Source organism: Sceloporus occidentalis, unplaced genomic scaffold (assembly GCF_023333645.1).
Source record: "Sceloporus occidentalis isolate IW3139 unplaced genomic scaffold, rSceOcc1.0.p SCAF_4, whole genome shotgun sequence".
NCBI classification, from domain to species: domain Eukaryota; kingdom Metazoa; phylum Chordata; class Lepidosauria; order Squamata; family Phrynosomatidae; genus Sceloporus; species Sceloporus occidentalis.
This window is the reverse complement of record NW_028316984.1, coordinates 160,626,017-160,647,334: the sequence shown is the minus strand read 5'-3', so window position 1 is coordinate 160,647,334 and position 21,318 is coordinate 160,626,017. Positions and strand designations below refer to the sequence as shown.

Sequence of the window (21,318 nt, the reverse complement as noted above, 5' to 3'; positions counted from 1 at the left end):
CTCTGAGTATTCCTTGCCTGCTGTTGTTGTGTGCCTTCAAGTCGTTTCGGGCTTATGGCGACCTTAAGGTGATCCTATCATAGGTTTTTCTTGGCTAGATTTGTTCACAGGAGGCTTGCCATTGCCTTCCCCTGAGGCTGGGAGAGTGTGACTTGCCCAAAGGTCACCCAGTGGGTTTCCATGGCTCAGCTAGGAGTTGAACCCTGCTCTCTAGAGTCCTAGTCCAACACTCAAACCACTAAGATGGCTCTCTATTCCTTGCCTAAGAAAACCCTCTCAAATGCATGAGGTCGCCATAAGTCAGACAGGTGACTTGAAGGCTCGCTTGCACACACACACACACACACACACACACACTGCAAACCAAGCATTCCATAGGACGGCACCAAAACACACTGCAGAAACATTTCACTTTAACTGCCCTGGCTCAGTGCTAAAGGGAGCTTTGGGAGTTGTCGTTTGTTGTGGCACCTGAGCTCTCTGAGAAGGCTCGATGTCTCACAAGACTACAGTTCCCAGAATGCCCTATCATTGAGCCAGGGCAGTTCAAGCGGTCTCAAACTGGATTCTTTCTGCAATGTATTTAGGACCCATGACAGCCCAAGTGGAACCATAGCGCTGATACTATATGTAGTAGAAGGCCCCCAAACTTCTAGTCCCAACTAGAGTAGACCCCCATTGAATCAACTCTAGCTGGGACTAGCAAGGGGTGGGTAGTCATTCTGTTCTAAGAGAGCCCCCTTTCCCCCCAGCCAGACTCCCAGCCCTTCCTCCTTCCCGGCCACCAGCCCCTCTTACCTGGCTGTACTTGGCTTCTTGCTCCAGGGAGCCTTTGTCCAGCCCGTTCACTGCCACGTGTTGAGCCGTCGCTGCGAAGCCGCTTCTGCTCCATTCCTCCACCTTGGGACTGTGGTAGGGCGAGCTGTCACTCACTGCACCCCAAAAGAGAAGGAGGAGAAGAAGAACCGAAGTGAGGGACAGGCAAAGGAGCTTTCCTAGAAAGGGAGGAGGGAGCCAATCTACTCAAACGTTAATAATAATAATAATAATAATAATAATAATAATACGATTTATTTATATTCCGCCTTTTCCCATTGGGAACCAAGGCAGTTTACAGCAATTGTAAAAAAATCATGAAATAAAATTACAATTCAAAATAAACAGTCCCCTATTCCAACCCTCCCCCCAAATCATAAAAACCTTGATCAAAAACCGATTAAAAGAGAATTAAACAGTAGAAAAAGTTTTAAAAATATCTTTATCTGGGGGGGAGGGAACGGGGATAAAGCTCTTGGTGGAAGGGATATTTGGTCAGACATATTATTATTATTATTATTATTATTATTATTATTAAGAATAAATTCATTATAATAAAGATTATTATCAATATTAATAATATCAATAATACCAATAATGTTATCAATATTGTTATTATTAAATTCATTATAATAAAGAATGTTATCAATAATATTATCAATAATATCAATAATATTATAAATAATATCAATAATATTATAAATATTATTATTAAATTCATTATAATAAAGATTGTTATCAATAATATTATCAATAAAGTCAATGATATCCATGATATCAGTAATATTATCAATATTATTATTATTATTATTATTAAATTCATTAATAATAATAATAATAATAATAATAATAATTTTCCCTACCTTTCCCTAAACTGGGGCTGCTGTTGTTGTGGGCCTTCCTGACTTATGGCCAACCTATCATGAGGTTTTCTTGGCAAGTTTCTTCAGAAGGGGTTTTCCATTGCCAGCCTTTGAGGCTGAGAGAGTGTGAATTGCCCAAAGTCACCCAGTCGGGTTTCCATGGCAGAGACAGGATTCGAACCGTGGTCTCCAGAGTCATAGTCCAACACTCAAACCACTACTCCACTCTGGCTCCCAAAAATACATAAACTCACAGTTAAAAATGCTAGACTATACAAGCATGAAAATACACTCATGAGAGTTCGTATACAAAAGGCCCAGTTAGGGTGACCACGGGACAACCTCCTTTTCCAGGACATGGCCTACATTTCAGCCTTCCGTCCAGGAGGAATTCCAAGTGTCCTCCATTTTGAGCATGACTAAGAAGCATGCATTTATACGAGCGTTTTAAGCTTTTATGGTCCTACATTTTTCTGTACTGTCCTACATTTTGTGGTGCCTTGTCCTCCTTTCCGGCTATGGTATCTAGTCACCCTGGACCCAATGCACCATCTCTAAAGAGGGACTCAGAATACATCTTCTAAAGTGTAGAAACAATGCAGTTGGACACCATTTTAAGAGCTATAGCTCCATCCCATGGAATTCTATGATTTGTAATTTTTACAAGGCCTTTGGCCTTCTCTGCCAAAGAGTTCTGGTGCCTCACAAAACTGTAGGATGGAGCCATGGAGGTTGAATTGTCAAGCTGCATTATTTCTACAGTGTTGGAAACACACCCTCAGAACCGTGCCTTCACCCGCCTTTGGGTCCAGGTTACTTGAAGGAATCTGTCTCCCTATATGAGCCTGTTGCAGCTCTAAGATCTCTAGGATAGGCCCTTTGCAGGTTCATTGGGTGGGAACAAGGGAAAAGGCCTTCTTGGTGGCTACTCCTAGAATTAGGAACTGCCTTCTTCCTTGCTCTCTATCCTATTTCATCATGTACTGCCTTGGACTTCTTTAAATGGTGTGCTGTTTGGTTGATTTTTAAAAAACCATTCCGTCCTTTAATACATTTTAAAGGGTTCTGAATCTATAGATTGTTTAACTCAGCTATTTTTTTAAAAAAATCAATTAACTGGATAGATATACAATGTTTAGGTATATTTTAATGATTTGCAAGATGCCTTGAGTCCCATGATTGGGGAACGGTGTGAGATAAAAAAAGTGCAAATATCTTTTTTGCGGGGAAACAAATGAATAAAATGATGATTTCCCATTTACTTGAAAGTAAATCTTTTGGCTTTCAATTGAACAACTTTTCTTATTTTGCTTATTTATGCTAGGAATTTGCATATATCTAGCAAAGTCATTCTTCCTGACTCTGTGTGTGTGTGTGTGTGTGTGTGTGTGTGCCTTTAAGTCGCCTGTCAAATTATGGAGGCCCGACCCATATATTTCCTAGGGTTTTCTTAGGCAAGGAATACACAGAGATGGTTTTGCCAGTTCCTTCCTCCGAAATATAGCCTACAGCGCCTGGTGTTCATTGGCGGACTCCCATCTAGGTGTTAACCAGAGCTGACCTTCCTTAGCTCCCAAGATCAGACCAGGTCTAGTGCCACAGTCATCGTCCAACACTCAAACCTTTACTATAGGCATTTATATTGAAGTAAATCTTGCCATAGTCAGTGACGATTATCCCGTAAATAAGACTTCAACCTTGCGCATGTTTACTCAGGAGTCCTACTGATTTCAATGGGGATGACTCTGGAGTAAGTACATGGCTTGGGATTCCGTTGGAGCATATCGGGAGTCGGCTGTGTTTGAATTCAGCAACAGCTTTGTTATTTTTGTTGTGTGCCTTCAAGTCGTTTCTGATTTATGACCCTTAGGCGACTCTATTATGGGGTTTTCTTGGCAGGTTTTTTTTTCCAGAGGGGGTTTGCCATTGCCACCCTCTGAGGCTGAGAGAGTGTGACTTCCCCAAGGAAACCCGGTGAGCTTTCATGGCCGAGCTGGGAATCTCCAGAGGTCTCAGTCCAACGCTCAAACCACTGCTCCAGGCTGTCTCACAAGAAGTACTTCTATGTCATATATTCCGGATCATGGGCATAAAAGCCTCTTGGGTCCCAACCGAACCGTAGCAACAGACTTCCAGATAGACTTACTTAAACCTGTGATTGTCAGTCCTAAGGTTTAGAACTGCAGGCCTGCTGACACCTGGAGTAAACTCCATTAAACACGGCCTGACTTTGGTTTCGTGTATTTTGTTTTGTGAACCTAAAAAACGCTAATAAGCCGGTTCTTTGGGGCTGTGGATCGGGTCTCTTCTTCTCACCCATTCTTGTTTTTGGGGGATTTTTTTTTCATTAAAAGCATAGGAATCTCAGATTTAATCTCTTCGGGATTATACTTTAAGAGTCGTGCGATGTATGGCTGCGACCCGAGGCATACTTCCTCGGGAGTAGGTCCCATTGGACTCTATGGGGCTTACTTCTGAATAGGAAAAACAAACAAACCCATAAGTGGGGCACCATAAACCAGAGCCAGCATGGAGTAGCAGTTTGAGCGTGTATTTTAATGATTTTATAGTCTTGTATTTTTAAGAGTGAGTTTATGTCTTTCTGACAGCCAGAGTGATGTAAGGGTTTGAGTGTTAGACTATGACTCTGGAGACCACGGTTCGAATCCCAGCTTGGCCATGGAAACCCACTGGGTGACCTGGGTCAAGTCACACTCTCTCAGCCTCAGGGGAAGGCAATGACAAACCTCTTCTGAACAGATCATTCCAAGAAAACCACATAATAGGTTCCCCTTAGGGTCGCCATACATCGGAAAAGACATGAAGGCACGTAACAACTAAGTCAATGCCTCCTTGAGGGCAAATGACAACCACAATCATGCAGTGTCCTCAATCTGTAGCCCCTCTTAACAATATTCGGATCCATGCACAGACATCTAGAGGGCCTAGGGGAATCTATCCAAAAGCATAAACCCTGTCCAAGTCAAGATGTTCCTTAGCCAAGAACAGGTCTTTTCGAGACAAGTCTGGTGGGCCATGATCTGAGCAAGATATAGAGTGGGGGTGCCCCTGATCCTCTTAGAGGCCCATTTTATCCTCCACCCTTCTTTCTACTGAAAACTCCTGCTATTGGATTCGTCGAGTCCAGATCTGGCCTACCGGACAGGCCTTAGGTGCTGAAGCAAGAATGTGCATCACCTGGAAATGGACTCTTGGGTTGTGAGTGTAAAAACAATTAATAACAAATAACAAACTAGTGAAGGACTGGTGGGTCATTTTTTTTAGAATAGAATAAAACAAAAGTTATAGTTACATAACAGTTGTTGTGTGCCTTCAAGTCGTCTCAGATTCATTCCGACCCAAAGACGATCGTATTACGGGGCTTTCTTGGCAAGATTTGTTCAAAGAAGGGGGGGTTCCTCTGAGGCTGAGAGTGTGTGACTCGCCCAAGGTCACCGAGGGGGTCGCCCAACGCTCACACTACTACACCACATTGGCTCTCTAAAATAATAGATTGTCATGGTTGCTGTGTGCCTTCAAGTCGCTTCCGATGTATGGCGACCCTATCCTGGGGTTTTCTTGGCAAGGTTTGTTCAGGGAGGTTTGCTTTTGCCTTCTTCCGAGGCTGAGAGAGAATGACTTGCCCAAGGTCACCCAGTGGGTTTCCATGGCCGAGAAAAACCTTGTCTACAGGAGGAATGAACTGTGTGTAGGATGCAATCTTCTGGTAGGTAGGGATTGCAAGCCAAGGCCATCCAGGATTTCTGATTCCCTGTTTTTTAACAAGCCCACACACAGAGATACACCTATACTACTCCGACCTACAGTGAATGGCGTCAGAAATGCATTTTCTATGTAGAAGAAGTACCTATGAGTCCTTATCCCGGAATATAAATACGGAGGACCAGGTCTCACAGACCATACTGATTCACTGCCGCGTAAATACGGTTTTAAAAAGGTTGAGAACCACCAGCTTTCAGAGGGATGTAAATTCATAGTCTGTGTGCTTCGCAGTGAAGGGGAGAGACCCCCAATCCGTTTCATTGGGACCCAACGTTGGAAAAGGGGCACCTTCCACTGACATGCAAGGAATAGTCTCAAAAAGAAGGTATTTCAACGTATATCTTGGTGGGGAAACATTCATTTCTATGCTGGAGATAGTTAAGGTGAAATTCTTATGTAAGCACCAGTGGTAGGCTGAACATTGGACTCCAGCTCACACTCTCTCAGCCTCAGAGGAAGCCGAAGGCAAACCTCCTCTGAACAAATCTTGCCAAGGAAACCCCATGATAGGGTCACCATAGGTTGGGAACGACTTGAAGGCACACAACAACAACAAATACACAATGTAAGTATTCTCATCCAGTTAAATCTCAAAGTACAAATCCCCTGACTAGGAACATATGCAGGACCTACGTCGAACTCCCACTTATTCCAATACAAGTTATTTTCTCATAACATTTGGCCTAACTACTGTGTGGATGGTGTTGCATCCCCTACCATACAGGCTTCGGCTTTCCAAGCCTCAAAAGCCCGGCCACTACCTTTGGCAGGAAAGACTGGATGCAGGTGACCAGCCAGGAATAAATGAAAATCTGTAACACGTTATATATTTAATGCAGAGTATGCAGTTCATTGAATTTGGGGACAAATGTCACAGTGAAATATTTAACACGCTCTAGGACGGTGATGCATTCAGTCCAAATGCCGCTTACTCCAGAGTAAGTAGTCCATGTAAAAGAGTTGTGTGTGTGTTTTAAATTAGGTCCACCTGGCATGGCTGGAGTGGAGCCTTCCTTCAGAGCAGGCTTGAATTTGCAAGGTCCAAAAGGAAAGACTGGGAAGGCATGGAGAGAAACTGAAAGAACTTGATCCCCTAATCAAGTTATCCGCGGAAATTAAGTTTTATGTAGGACAAATGTGAATGGAAAGATCTGGCATTTCGTCTTCCCGACAGTTTCCAACATCCCTCCCTCCCTCCCTGGAGTTATTTCATCCTAACACGAAAGAAGGAAATTATAGGGCCTAACCGGATTAAAGAAGAACCCCAGAGCTGCTGAAATTTGCCCATCATCCCCTCTCGCTGACAGCCACTGCGGAGCGATAACTACCTCTGGCACAAGCATCTCCTAGGTCGCTTGGGCGGAATGGTGTTAAGTTCTTGCTTTTGTTTTGTTTTTCTTCAAAGGATGGCATGAGATCCATCTTGGCCAACAATAAAACATACCTCGGGAATGACTGGTTTTAAACTACTGTATATGAGAGAAGCGTTGCTTCTGAAGTCCTCGGTCCAAAACACACTGCAGAAATAATTGAGACTGCTTGAACTGCCCTGGCTCAGTGCTAGGGAATCCTGGGATATGTAGTTCATTGTGGCACCAGAGCTCTCTGACAAAGAAGGCTAAAGGTCTCACAAAACCGCAGTTCCCAGGATTCACTCGCACTGGGCCAGGGCAGTTAAAGCGGTTTCAAGCTGGATTATTTCGGCGGTGTGTTTTGGACCTACTACTCCATTGTAACACCCCCTAGAAAGGAGCAATGTAACAGAACCCCTCTTCCCATTCAACCACACCGGCATCACAACAAAATACAGGCCTATGACTAATAGCATCATTTTTTCTTTATTTCTCCTGTATGGTTTTTAACACCTTGCCTGATAAGGAAGCCTGTAGAGCTTCAAAAGCTTGTAACATGTATATTGTGCATTTTGGTTGGCCAACAAAGGTATCACTGCTTGGTGGATTTTGGATATTATTGGTTTGGCAACAAAGCTGCGGTCCGCAGCTCTTTTGCAACGAAGGAAGGTCCACGAAAATCATTGGAAACCGTGGCTGACCTTTCAAGTAAATGCACGGAGGAGAATCTAGCATGGCAGAGGGGTTTCAGTAGTGGACCATGACCCTGGAGGCCAAGGTTTAATTCCCAGCTGGGCCATGAAAATCCTCTGGATGGACCTTGGGCAAGTGACATACTCTCAGCCTCAGGGGAAAACAAGGGCAAACCTCCTCTGAACAAATCTCTCCAAGAAAACCCCTGGGTCGGAAACTTGAAATCACCCAACCACAGAATCTAAGCCTTACACTGTTGATGGCGCGAAAGCCCTATGGATTTCACGTGGATGCCACATCCACGTCTTTGGAAAAGGGGAAAGTGTGGATCAGCGGGAGCCACACAACAGTTCACTTGAAACATTTGTCTCGTAGAAAGCCAAAGGGACAGGTTTCATGAGGGGTGATGCAAAGCTCTGTGTGAGAGAAAGACAAATCCACTGAGGATGACTTGCAAGGCAAAAAGCAATTCTTGGAGTGCTCTTCAGGGCCAGGAAACAATAGCACTCTCGAAGATTCAAAGGATCGTCACCGCTAAGCACAAAGGGAAGGGATCCTTCCGGATCCCTCTTGATGGGACTGGGGTGGGGGGACCCGACAGGAGTTATTGCCTTCCCCTTTGGCCGGCGACCACCCTAGTTCGCCCGGCACATGTCTGAAACAGCCTTCGGAAACCGATCTGTCTCGGGTGAGCTCCCAGTTCTGCTGATCTCTCACTTTCCCAAGAACAGGGGCTTCCTTTCCGTGTCAGCGAGGTCAGCTTATCCTATAAATCAAGGGCAAACAGCCCGCAGATGCAGGCAGCCTCGACAAGCGGGGTGAGCAAAGGCTGAGATGGGATCGTCCCTTTCTCTCTTGCTGTATAGGAGGCCTGTAGAGCCACGCTGGGGTTCAAACTCTCAAGCTGCTTCCGCACTGGAGAAATAATCCGGTTTGATACCAGTTTAAATTGGTATCAAACTGGATTATTTCTCCAGTGCGGATGCAACCTCAGTATCTCGGACAGATTCCATGACAAATATATCTCGAATTCAACATAGGACTTTTTTTTTTTCAGTACTGTAAAAAAACATTTCTAGGAAGGGTCTGCGATAAGGGAAAACGAGGCACAATTTTATAGTATCAATTTTATAAATGTATTAAAATGTTTACCCACAAATGCCCTCACCGCCAAGGAGGGCAAGGCACCGCAAAAATGTGGGGCATCCAAAGAGAAATGGAGGGCAAGACCAAAGAAAAGCTTAAAACGCTCGTGGAAGATATATTTGTGCTCCAAATGGAGGGCTTTTTTTTGGGGGGGGGATTCCTCCCGGACAAAAGGTTGAAAGAGTGGACATGCCCAGGAAAAGGAGGACGCCTGGTTACCTTGCCCACAGGAATTAAAAGGACTTGGATTACAATTTTAAAACTGAAAGGGCTTTTCTCTGTGTGCGTATTGACAGGATCATCTAGTTATTTAGGGAGTAAAGACCAACGGGGATATATATATAAATGGAGGGCTTTGGGGGGGGGGGATAGAATACACACACACACACATATATTTGGGGGGGGGGGGGATAGAATTTAACTGCAGAGACTTTTGCTTAGATTCCAGGGACACTTTTTTCTGAGTTTAAATCCCACAAGAAGCTAAACCTCACAACAACCAATAAAAACCATCTAACTTGTCGAGGGCCATCAACTTTAGGCAAATGTTCTACGGAATGTGTTTAATTCGGGTTTACTGTCACAGACAATCAGGGTTTACATACATATATATATATATATATATATATATATATTAAAAAGTGAAGTTTTGAAATCTGGAGCAAAGCGAGCCCAGCAGCGATCTTGCGGAAGAGGCTAAATGCTAGTTAAACATCAGTAGTTTCAGCTTTCGGGACCACCGCTTGGGAGGAAAACAAAGTGAAGCAGAAGAACGAAAGCAATTAGGTGACATTTGAACTTCCTGTCTGAGCAAATTTGGCCTGATTGCGAGAAGCCGAGGAGGATTTGCTTGCAATTGCAAGGAGATGCCTTTCCTGCAGGAATCCCTCTGACTTGAAAGCAAACAACGGGCACAAAGGCCTGGCAGGAAAAAAGTCAATAGACCTTGCTCGCAGGATGGGGAATAAATATACCACGTATAATATATAAGCTGTTGCTGTTGTTGTTAAGTGCCTTCGAGTCGACTTCGACCCATGGCGGCCTTGTATACAAGTATAATATAGAAACATCTAATGGCCTAAAACCAGTTAGTAACCCCCAAACAGAGATCCACTGAATCAATAGGAACTTGGGTCCAAAACACACTGCAGAAATAATCCAGTTTGAGACCTCTTTAACAGCCCTAGCTTTATCCTAGGAAATTCTAGGAACTGTAGTTTTGGGAGATATTTAGCCTCCTCTGTCAAAGAGCTGGGACCACCATAAACTACAATTCCCAGGATTCCCTAGCTCTGAGCTAAAGCAGTTAAAGCGGCCTCAAACTGGATTACTCCTGAAGTGTGTTTTGGGCCTTGATTAGTCAAGGCTTCTGTAACTTCTATTGAATCAATGTCTACTTGAGGGGATAATAATAATAATAATAATGTATTTATACTCCACTCTTCAGCCAAAAGGCTATCAGAGCAACTTACAAATTGTTAATTAGACATTAATTGTTAATTAATTGTTAATTAGGTGGGACTAGCAATCAGATTTAAGCAACTGTTATTCTCATACAAACACACACACACACACCACAACTGGGGTGTCATTTCATGCTGCTAACACCAATCAGTTCTAGTCTGAATCTTAAATACAATAAAACACCCTAATTAAATCACTACAGACTCCCATTGAATTATTGCTAGCTTTTTGAAAAGTCTAGTAAGGAAAGCGTATGCATACAATTAATATTATGATGTACATCCATCCAGCATATTATTTTATATAACTCTGATTGGTAAGTCAGGAGATACATCGGTTAAATATCTGTGGGAAAACTAGGCTTTCCACAGGTAACATGATGCAATATAACACTAGCAACTATATTTACAATTATACCAATAGGTTTCAATGCCATATCCCTCACATGTAATTTGCTGGCAAATCTACCGAGAAGAGCTGCAGCACTGTTTATCCAGGTTACCTCGGATCAAATCTATGGACAGCTCAATCCAATGCGTGGTCTCTCAGAGGTCAGTATAATTAAAATCAATAGCATTTACTTCCTATAAAAGTGCACTGCGTTGGGCCTTTTCTGTGTACATTTGGATCTAAAACGGGAATCCTACATGTTGTACCCAATTGAACATAGTGGGGCTTAACTCCTACAAAAGCTTTGGTATGTGCTGTACATTGGTTTAAAGAAATCAATTTCACATAAGTTGTTATATAACTTTCCTATATATTTGATACTAGCTAACTCATTAACCTGAGCAATTTAAAAATGTGACTATACATTTTTCAGTAGATAAATATAAGATGTATGTATGCCTCAAAGGTTTATGCTTATTATTATTATTATTATTATTATTATTATTATCAGATATTAAGGAGGGTAACCTCTTCCAGTATTGTAAAATCACACAGAGTAACTCTATACAGTTCAAAATAACAGAATGTTATTTCTTTGAAAAATCAAGGGTTACATGCTCTGACAACCCAGAAAATATATTTTTTAAAATGTCTTCTTTGTTTAAATTGCTATTGGCTAAAGAGATGCCTGTTTAGGAGATAATATACAATATAGCTCTCATGGTCCATGAGGGGAAAAACTTCCAAAACTCACAGCCAGGAAATATTTTTACCAGGACCAAACAAACGTTGGGCAGGTTTTTGAGACTTCCAGATCTCTTCATCAGGCAAGAGTTTATCCCTAAGAGAAAAATACTGCCAGGGATTCATTTGAAAATAAGAGAACAACAGAGAGGCAGCACATTGCAGTGGTTTGCATGTTGGACTAGGGCTGTGGAGAACAGGGTTCAAATCTCCACTAGGCCATAGAAACTCATTGGGTGACTTTGGGTAAGTCACACTCTCTCGGACTCAAAAGAAGGCAATGACAAACCCCGCTGAACAAATCTTGCTAATAAACTCTGTGAGAGTATTGCCATAAGTCAGAAATGACTTGATGGCACACAGCAAAAAATAACAACTTATTAATATAGTGCCGTCCAAGTACTTTACAAACTGACTACGACTCTGAAGACCAGGGCTCTCGACTCCCAGCTTGGCCATGTAAACCCACTGGGTGACCTTTGGCATATTATACTCTCAGCCTCAGGGCGAAAAGGCCCTGGCAAGAGCCTCCTCTGAACAAATCCTGCCAAGAAAGCCTCATAGAATCAGAGAGTTGGAAGAGACCACAAGGGCCATCCAGTTCAACCCCATTCTGCCATGCAGGAACTCTCTCTCTCTCTCTCTCTCTCTCTCTCTCTCTCCCTCCCTCCCTCCCTCTCTCTCTCCAGTCCCTATACCGAGAGGAAGGTGCGATAATAATAATAATAATAATAATAATAATAATAATAGGTTCGCTTTAGGGTGGCCATAAGTCGGAAACGGCTTTCGTAGACTTAAGTGTGCTTCCCCAGATGCATTTAGATTTCCATCTGCATTTCGATGTCCAAACGCATCTGAGGAAGTAGACTAGGAAAGCTCATGCTGCCAACCTTTTTCTTCCAGTGAGTCTCAAAGGGGCTAGAAGATCTCTCCACATACTGATTCCACAGACTAACAGGGCTATATCTTTAAATTCTAACCAAGGGAAGGCTTCTAAAGAGATCAATGGACCCCCACCCCCAGCCCTCCATCTCTGGAGAGGGACTGGAGCCCTTTGGGTTGGGCTCTCCTTACCTTGGTCTGTGATGGACCTGATGCCCAAGATGTCGGTGACGGAGTGGGAGGAGGGCCAGGTGCGGGGCAGGTGGACGGCGCTGTGGATGGCGGCCATCCCGGGCGGAGTGGGCCCCTTGGCCCCCGTGGCAGCGGCGATGGGGCTGGGGTAGGAGTAGATGTGGTTGTAGGGCAGGGCGGGCTGCGGGGGCCCCTGGTGCTGCTTGTAGTCCTCGTAGTGGCCCTGCTGGGCCAGGTTGCCGATCTTGTTGCGAAGGATGCGGCTGATGGAGCTGACCGAGGGCACGTTGTACTTGTCGCACACGCCGTCGGCCAGGAGCCGGTCCCGGATCTCCCAGGCGAAGATGCCCGGGTCCCTTTGTTTGTAGGTCCGGATGTGCTTGACCACCGTCGGGGTGGTGACCCGGGGCTTGCTGCCCCCGATGGCGCCGGGCAAGATGGAGCCGGTCTCGTTGTAGCGAGCCAGGATCTTGGAGACGCAGCCGTGGGAGACGCGGAGCTGGCGGCTGATGTCGCAGGGACGGATGCCTAGCTGGGCCAGCTCCACGATCCGGAGCCGGATGGCGTTGGGCAAGGGGCGCCCGTTGACGAAGACGCCGCCCAGCTGGTTCACCTCCCCGAAGGCAGGCTCTGCGGAGAGGAAAGACAGGCACGTCGGGCTCCCAGGAGATATGGCTCGGGGGCAAAGCACCGAGGTTGCTTCTCTCCACCCCAACATTCCCAGAATCCCCCAAAGTAGCTCCCTGGCAAAGCATGGGGATGTTCCTTTGCTGGACTGCAACTCCCAGATTCCTCCAGCATCCGCTTGGGAAAGCATGAGGTTCTTTTGGAGGGCTACAACTCCCAGAATCCCCCAGCAGCCGCTTGGGAAAGCGTGGGAATGTTCCCTTGGTGTACTGCAACTCTCAGAAACCCCTTGCATCCGCTTGGGGAAAGCGTGGGGATGTTTCTTTGGTGGACTGCAACTCCCAGAACCCCCCAATCTCACCATACCTATTCGGGAGAATCTAGAGACATTTCCTAGGGAGTTTCTGGAAGTTGTCGTCCGCGAAAAGAACTTTCCCAACCTATGATCGTGAGGATTTCAAGGGTCGCATTCTACAAAAGCAACTTTCCCAAACAGAATCATTCCCTTTTCTGGGATTCTGGTAGTGGCAGTCACCAAAGCAACTTTCCTAGCCCGGGATTGTGGGGGCAGTTATACAGGAGTCACTCCTATTTCGTACAATGGAAACTTCCTCCCGAAGAGAAAGATGTAATGGGACTGGGCTTTAAGCCACTGGCTGGGATTAAGACTTGGGCCTTATCCTTGAGTCTAAACACAGAGACGGCGATCTCTTTGGCTCTGGAAGCCCCCAAAGCCCCGACTTAAAGGCTTTCAGGATCCAAAGAGGCTTCTGCAGGCTCTCCCTCGCCCATCTCATGCAATGCGCCATTGAACTCAATGGGACTGAGCGACTTCTATGAACCAGCGAAAGGCCTTCGCCCGGGAGCCCATGCCAGGGAGAAGAAAGGGAAACGTTGCCCAAAATGTCTAGGAAGGGTGCTATTAGGATGATTGCCCTTTCGAGACAAGCACCAACTTGGCTTGGGAAGGCCGCGATCCTCTCACTGTTAGAGTCAAACTTTCACAACTTTCCCTGCGAGGAAGGAACTCTCCTGGAAACGGGCCTCGCATGGAAGGAGAGGGAAAGCCAGGCCTGCAGGCTTTTTGTTTTTGAGGTGGGGCCTCCTCCTGGCCACCCTTTCCTGGGGTTTTCTTGGCAAGATTTGCTCAGAGAGGGGTTGACCTCTGAGGCTGAGAGAGTGTGACTTGACCAATGTGGGGTTTCTATGGAGGAGCCGGGATTCGAACTCTGGTCTCCAGAGTCTCAAACCACTCCTGGGACGCTAGTCGTCCTGCCTTGAGCCACAATCCGTACCCTTAGAATCGCAGGCCCACTCCAGATGGGAAAAACAAGCGGGAGGAGGAGGAGGCTTTCCGACTCCTTCCTCCCATCCCTGCCTTTCTCCCCCTTTGGTTTCATTTTTCGGGAAACGATGTATTATTATTATTATTATTATTATTATTATTATTATTATTATTTTGGGGCTCAACAGTCGGCTCCTCGCCTCTTTTACCGGCAACTGCAGGGTGACCCAGGTGTCCTCACTGCCAAGGAGGACAAGATGGAGGACACAAGGTAGGACATCCCAAACTTTCAAAAGAAAAACAAGGCAAGGCATTCCGAACTTTTTTAAAAAGCTAAAATCGCTTATATAAAGATAAATCCGTGCTTCTTAGCCAGTCAAAACGGGGGCACTTTTTTTTAATTCCTCCCGGAGGGAAGGTTGCAAGGGAGGACCTGTCCTGGAATAGGAGGACGTGTCTGGTCGCCCTGCGCTTAGGGAATCCCACTCTTGGATGTAAGGGGGGGGGGAGGGGAAACCTTTAAAAGGGGGAGGGGAAGGATCTGAGAAGGGTGGACCAAGTAGGGGGTCCCCAGTAGGGGGTCCCCTGCCCCTCCCCAGGACCAGCCTCTCATTCCAGGTTGTTGTTGTTGTTGTTGTTGTTGTTGTTAACCTCAGGGTCCTGGGAGGGGCTGGTGGGCTCACCATTGACTCCGGATGGACAGATCTCCTCCCCACCAAGGAGGACAAGGCCCTGCCAAAGGTAGGACCTTTTAGAAAATAAATAAATAGAGGACCCGACTAAATCAAAGCTGGAAAAACAAGCAAACGCTTCCAGCATTACGAATCTATGCTCCTGCTCAAAATGGAGGGCATTTTGGAATCCCTCCTGGTCCGGAGGCTGGAATGGAGGACGCGCCCTGGAAAAGGAGGACGCCCGCCTTGAGGACTCCCTCCCCGGCCCCCCTCTTCCTCCCAGCCGGACTCACCCATGGCTGGCCTCGGGGCTTGGAGGATCGGGCGGCTGTCGGTGGGAGCTCCCCCGGAGGACGGCGGAGGGCCGACAGGGCGGATCTGCTCCCTCCGGCTGGGGAGAAGAAGGCCCTGGGCTTCCTGGGCTTGCCGTCCCGGGTGTCAGGGCTTCTCCGGAGCCTGAGGCAGGCGCTTTCCCCGGGCAGGAGACCGAAGAGGTTCTGCATTTCAATCGCGCAGCAACGTGGGGCTGGGCTGGGCTGGGCTGGCTGGGGCCTCCCAGGCCATCACTCACCCCAAGGCACGCCCCCCGGAAGGCGGACCCGAAGGGAAGCAGGCCTCCCGATTGGGAGCCCGCCTTGACGGACGTTCCCGCCCGGGACGCTTCTTCCGTTCGCTGGGGCAGGATCCGCACCTGGGTCCCAACCCCCCCTTCCTGCCTTCCTTCAGGCGGGATCCCTTTCCCAGTCTCCCCACCGAAACCTTTGCATCTTTACCTGGAGTGAAGGTACTTTTGTATATTTTTATGTGGTTCTATACTGTTTTTAGATGATTTTAGCTGTTTGCAATTTTATCGTATTTTTTTAAAAAAATCTGTGAGCCGCCTTGAGCCCCTTCTGGGAGAAGGGCAGCATACAAATGAGATAATAATAATAATAATAATAATAATAATAATAATAATGTATGGCAGCTTCAGTTTAATCACCTTGGCTTCCAGGGAGATCTCAGGCTTGATTTGTTCTAGGACCCCTTTATCTAAGACCCATTTATTGGCTGTCCACATTATCCTCAGCACTCTTCTCCAGAACCATATATATATATAAAGAAACATCTTCTGCAATTCGAAAAGACTTTGAAAGGATTGCAGGGTGGGAAAAATGCATACTAGAAATATATGGTCAGTGATACACCTGCAAGCCTGCCATATTATTATTATCATTATCATTATCATTATCATTATCATTATCATTATCATTATCATTATATCTATTCCTCTTTCCGCCCAAGACTGGGACTCAAAGCGGCTACATAAATAAATAAACTAACACTTGGTAGGCTTGCAGGTGTATCACTTGATCACATCTTTTCAGTAGGCATTTTTATCAACCCTGAAATCCTCTCAAAGCCTGCATTTCATGACATAGATGACAACGATACATTCATGACATAGATATGCTTGTGTACCTGTTTGAAAGATACATGCTAACATCTTCCACTGTGTGTGTGTGAGTGAGAGAGAGAGAGAGAAAGAGAGAGAGAGAGAAAGAGACAGAGAGGTGTAGTGGTTTGAGCGTTGGACTAGACTCTGGAGATCAGGGTTTCATGTAGGTCCATGGAAACCCACTGGGTCACCTTAGGCAAGTCACACACTCTCAGCCCCAGAAAACCCACTTTAGGGTGGCTATAAATCGGAAACGACTTGAAGGCACACAATAAGAGCATATATTTTCCTACGGAAACTCCACATACATACACACATCCCTTTCGTTCACTACTGATACCCAGAGCAATTAGTGGATTTCTAACGGCCTCGCTTTCCCGCAAGAGTCCTTCGGATTGAAGGCACAGCCTCCGAAAAGGATAACGCGGAGGTGGCTGGCAGCGGTGTTCCCCCACCACCACCAGGCACACACACACACACACACACACACACACAGGGCCCTCAGAGATTTTAGCCTTTTGGCTGTGTGATTCTTGCAGGGCCTTAAAAGGAGGAAACCATCCGTCCAGGAATGTCCCCTTTTCTTTAAACATCGGCTTAGTATTTGAACACCCACTCCCTCCACATCAGATTTTAACTCTGCTAAAGTGATACTACAAACAATATTGTAAGAATAAGAAAGAAAGAAAGAAAGAAAGAAAGAAAGAAAGAAAAAGGAAAGAGAGAGAGAGGAAGGAAGGAAAGAAGGAAGGTAGAAAGAAAGAGAAAGAAAGAAAGAAAAGAGAGAAAGGTGGGCAGGCAGAAAGAAAGAGAAAGAAAGAAAGAAAGAAAGAAAGAAAGAAAGAAAGAGAGAGAAAGGAAGGAAGGGAGGAAGGCAGAAAGAAAGAAAGAAAGAAAGAAAGAGAAAAGAAAGAGAAAGAAAGAAAGAAAGAAAGAAAGAAAGAAAGAAAAGGAAGGGAAGGAGGAAGGAAGACAGAAAGAAAGAAAAAAGAGAGGAAGAAAAGAAGGAAGGAAGGTAGAAAGAAAGAAAGAGAAAGAAAAGAAAGAAAGAAAGAAAGGGAAAGAAGGAAGACAGAAAGATAGAGAAAGAAAGAAAGAAAGAAAGAAAGAAAGAAAGAAAGAGAAGGAAGGAAGGAAGGAAGGAAGGAAGGAAGGAAGGAAGGAAGCTCTGTGTGTGAGAGAAAAAGTTTGGCTTGAGCTTGTGGCGATCAGTTCTGTGACACTTTGGTGAACGCGAGAGGCTGCTGCAGTGTGTGTTTTGGCTGGGAGGGCTGTGCTTCTGAAGCGGGACCCAGGGCCAAAGCACAACCTCAGCCACAATTTTTTGGAGCCGCGAAACCTCAGCCATCCCTTCCCTCCCCCGCTGGCCCCGACGGTTAACGAGGAGCCACATTCCCTGCAAACCTCCTCCGAGCCACAAGCCCGTCCTCTCCGGAGAGGCTTTTGGCTGGAGGTGGCCAAGGCGATCCATCTCCTCCAAGGCACACTCCCGGAGCCATTAACGGCGGCGGATGGCAACTGCCCCAGAGTCAAGGGAGCATCGGGTTGGCTTTGCATGCGGATCTGCCTTCCCTCCGGCATTTCCAAGGATGAAGGCAGTGAACCTTGCATCGGACTGAATCTGGGGAGCCTGAGCTGCAACAGCGGCCGGGTCTTGAAACCCAAACCCGATCCGCTTAACTGGAAATGACTGGTGCTGCTTCAGGAGCTGGGCATGAGCAGATCAAGCCTTGGGGACGAAGGAATGGCTGGTTCGTGTGTTTCGGGGGTTTTCTACTCGCAACACGGGGTCTAAAAGCTGATTTTTACCTCAAGCGTTTTTACCAAGCGTTTCTTTCCATACTCGGACGCCTATCGCTTGAGGCATGGAGCAGCTCCGCATCAAGGACCTGTGGACGCACCCTGAGGACCCAAGCGCCTCCAGAGATCGGTGACGCGGATCAAAATCCGTTTTATTTACAAAATCACAAAATCTCTTTGCTTCTTTTGCGTTTTTCTTCTTTGAAATGAAAGGGTGTTTCCCTGGATTGGAGCTCATTTGGGGATCTGGATGTTAAATATCTTGATTATTATTATTATTATTATTATTATTATTATTAAAAGAAAAAGGATTAATTAGTTGACGGGAGAATATAAGTAAGCCTAAAAAGCAGTGAAGAATTCTGAGTAAATTAATGGTTTGCATATGATTTCATCTACTGAATGAATGCCACAGTTTCGACTAAACCATCAATCAACAAAGTTCATCCAAACTATTTAAAAAGACAGTTTGCGTCCAATTATTCCTAAATCTCACCCGAATGCATAAAGCAGAAGAAGTAGGGTTGAGGGGTTTTCCTTTTCCTTCCCCCACATCATCGTTTCCTGTAATGTTAAATCCATCGGGTGAAAGAAAGGGAGAAAGGTAAAAATTACCTCCCCCCCAAAAAAAATCTTTTAGAATTACTTAGTCACTGGAGTTCAATGGGCAAACGGTAGTCTGTCAAAGATCCTGGGTCATTTTAAAAAAAAACTTTCCCGTTAAAACAAAAAAGTTCTGCCAATAGTAGGAGATGGACTTAAAATCAGCCGAATTCCCTCTAAATCTAATCCAAAGCTGGTCTGCAGAGATCGGGCTGCTAATGTCCCAAACCCCCGACAGATTTCACTGGGGCGCGAAGTTCTTTGACCCGCGACCCGAGAAGACCAGCTCGCTCCGAGTTACTGCACCTCCTCTAGCCTCGTGACGTTTACACAGACAAAACAAATCTCTCTCTGTGGACTTGAATAAAACCTCTTCCCAAGAACCACTGTTTTGTATCAATGTACTTGAAGCCCTTCGACATCCTCTAGCTCTGTTTTTGCTTGCTTGCTTGTTTTTGTACTTGTTGTTGCTGCTGCTGCTGTTTTTGGAGGGGGCTTTGCTGGGGATCGGGGCCTTGATCCCTACCAGCCGCCCCTCCCTGGATTTCACTGAGACTTATTTTCAAATGCATCTGAGGAAGTAGACTTAAGTCTAGGAAAGCTCATGCTGCCAATTTCTTTCTTTCAGTGAGTCTCAAAGGGGCTACAAGATCTCTCTCCATACTATATTCCTCAAATGCATCTGAGGAAGTAGACTTAAGTCTAGGAAAGCTCATGCTGCCCATTTCTCTCTTCCAGTTAGTCTCAAAGGTGCTACAAGATCTCTCTGCCTATTGATTCTACAGACTAACGCGGCTATATCTTTGAATTCTACCACTTATTTCCACTTATACACACTGATATAACAACAAACCCCGTTGACCTAGGTGAACTTTCATTTAAATGGGCTGTTTGAGCGCATCCTTAGGATCTCAAACTTAACATATGTGTGTGTGTGGTGAGGGGGGGAGGCTGTCTTTTTAAATAGTTTGGACAAACCCGAAATAGATGCCTTCGCTCAAGACTAACCTCAATGAGTTAGGAACTTACTCCCCACAATATATAGGATCTGTCTTGCTCTCCCTCCTCCTAATCCTACCTACTTGGTCCATTGATCCCTGGGGCTTCCTATAGCCTGAATTTAAAAAATTTGGCAGACAGTTCTTTCTTGTTTCTGTTCCCCATCAATAGGGCCTACCCAAGACATTTTGCCACCTGAGATAAAGGACAAAATGGTGCCGAGTACCATTCCATATACAGAAACTATACAGAAGGGAGTTTGACTCCAGTTTTTCCAGGACATCTCCTCCAGTTCAACCTTCTGTCCGGGATGAATGCCCAAAGTCCTCTATTTTGAGCATGGCTAAGAAGCCCATGGAGCAGCACAATGTTTGCTGTCCTTTCTCCCTCTGTGCAGCAAATACACCCTGAGTCCTAGGAGCAAGTCTTGTCTACTGCTGTTCCTAGGGAAGGAATAATTAAAAAAGGAACTTCATAAGGATGAATCCTATCCCCCTATTTGAAGTCAGGACAGGATAATAAATAAATAAATAAATAAATAAATAAATAAATAAATAAATAAATAAATAATAATAATAATAGGAAAATGAAATGCAGAATATGTAATATACTGAATATGTGAAATATATTCATATATATACCATATATACTCAACTATAAGTTGACCTCATGCATAAGTCAAGGGCAGGTTTTGGGGCCAAAATTATGGATTTTGATATGGCCCATGGATAAGTTGAGGACAAAACTTTGGGGCATGTTACAAAGGATCTAAAGGATGAAGCAAAGGGAAACAATACCAAAGAACTTACAGAATTCCAGCAGGCATAAACTATTTGTGCTCACACTAAAGACTGGATGGTTGAGATAGTTGGGGGGTGGTGCAGTTCTTTCGGGAAAGATTACCCTATTTTTCACCAGGGGATGGTTCCTTCTTTAAATTAAGAGTGAAAGGACACTACTTACACTGACCAATGCATAAGTCGATTCAATTTGTTGGAGTCATTTTTTGACTAAAATTTCTAGACGTATACATGAAGTAACATACATACAATATACGTAATATAGCTGAAACTGTATGAAATAAATTTATGTTTATATTATTGCGTTTTGCCTTTATTTTGTAACGTCCTGCATTGTTCTTCAGCATGTCCTACATTTTGAAATGCCTTGTCCTCCCTTGAAGTTAGGACCTCTGCTCATCCTGTGTAAGATTAGGGCCGGCGCTACTCACCAGCTCCACCATCCCTCCAGAATTTTCTTTCTGTTGCTCTCTCTGTATCCCTCCATGGCCTTTTTTCTTTTTCCGACCTGCCTATCTCTGCCTCTTTTGTCCCCCCAACTCCGCTTCCCCATCTTTTTGCTCTCCAGTTCTTTTCTTTTCTCTTCTCTTCTCCATGTGCGTTCCTGATGTGGCCCTGTCGGAAAAGCCCGTTTACTCGGCCCAGGTCCCCGGTGGTTTAAGGATAATGTTTATCAGGATCGAACGTGCTCAACTTGTTTCCCTTGAACTGCTGAGTGTGGGCTGAAATAACAAAGGTCACATCCAGAGCGAGCCGAGAGGCGGAGG

At 45.2% G+C, this 21,318-nt stretch overlaps 1 protein-coding gene across 1 annotated transcript in view; it reads right to left on the bottom strand.

The window, feature by feature from the left end:
- The window catches only part of PAX9 (paired box 9), a 50,585-nt gene extending 35,171 nt beyond the window's left edge, over positions 1-15,414 (bottom strand). Inside the window, exons 1-4 of the mRNA XM_089523160.1 lie at positions 15,205-15,414; positions 14,921-14,969; positions 12,326-12,955; positions 799-932 (exon numbers count right to left, since the gene is read on the bottom strand). Coding sequence (XP_089379286.1) covers positions 799-932; positions 12,326-12,955; positions 14,921-14,969; positions 15,205-15,414 — 1,023 coding nt within the window. The remainder of the gene's footprint in view (positions 1-798; positions 933-12,325; positions 12,956-14,920; positions 14,970-15,204) is intronic.
- Between the last annotated feature and the right edge of the window lie 5,904 nt (positions 15,415-21,318).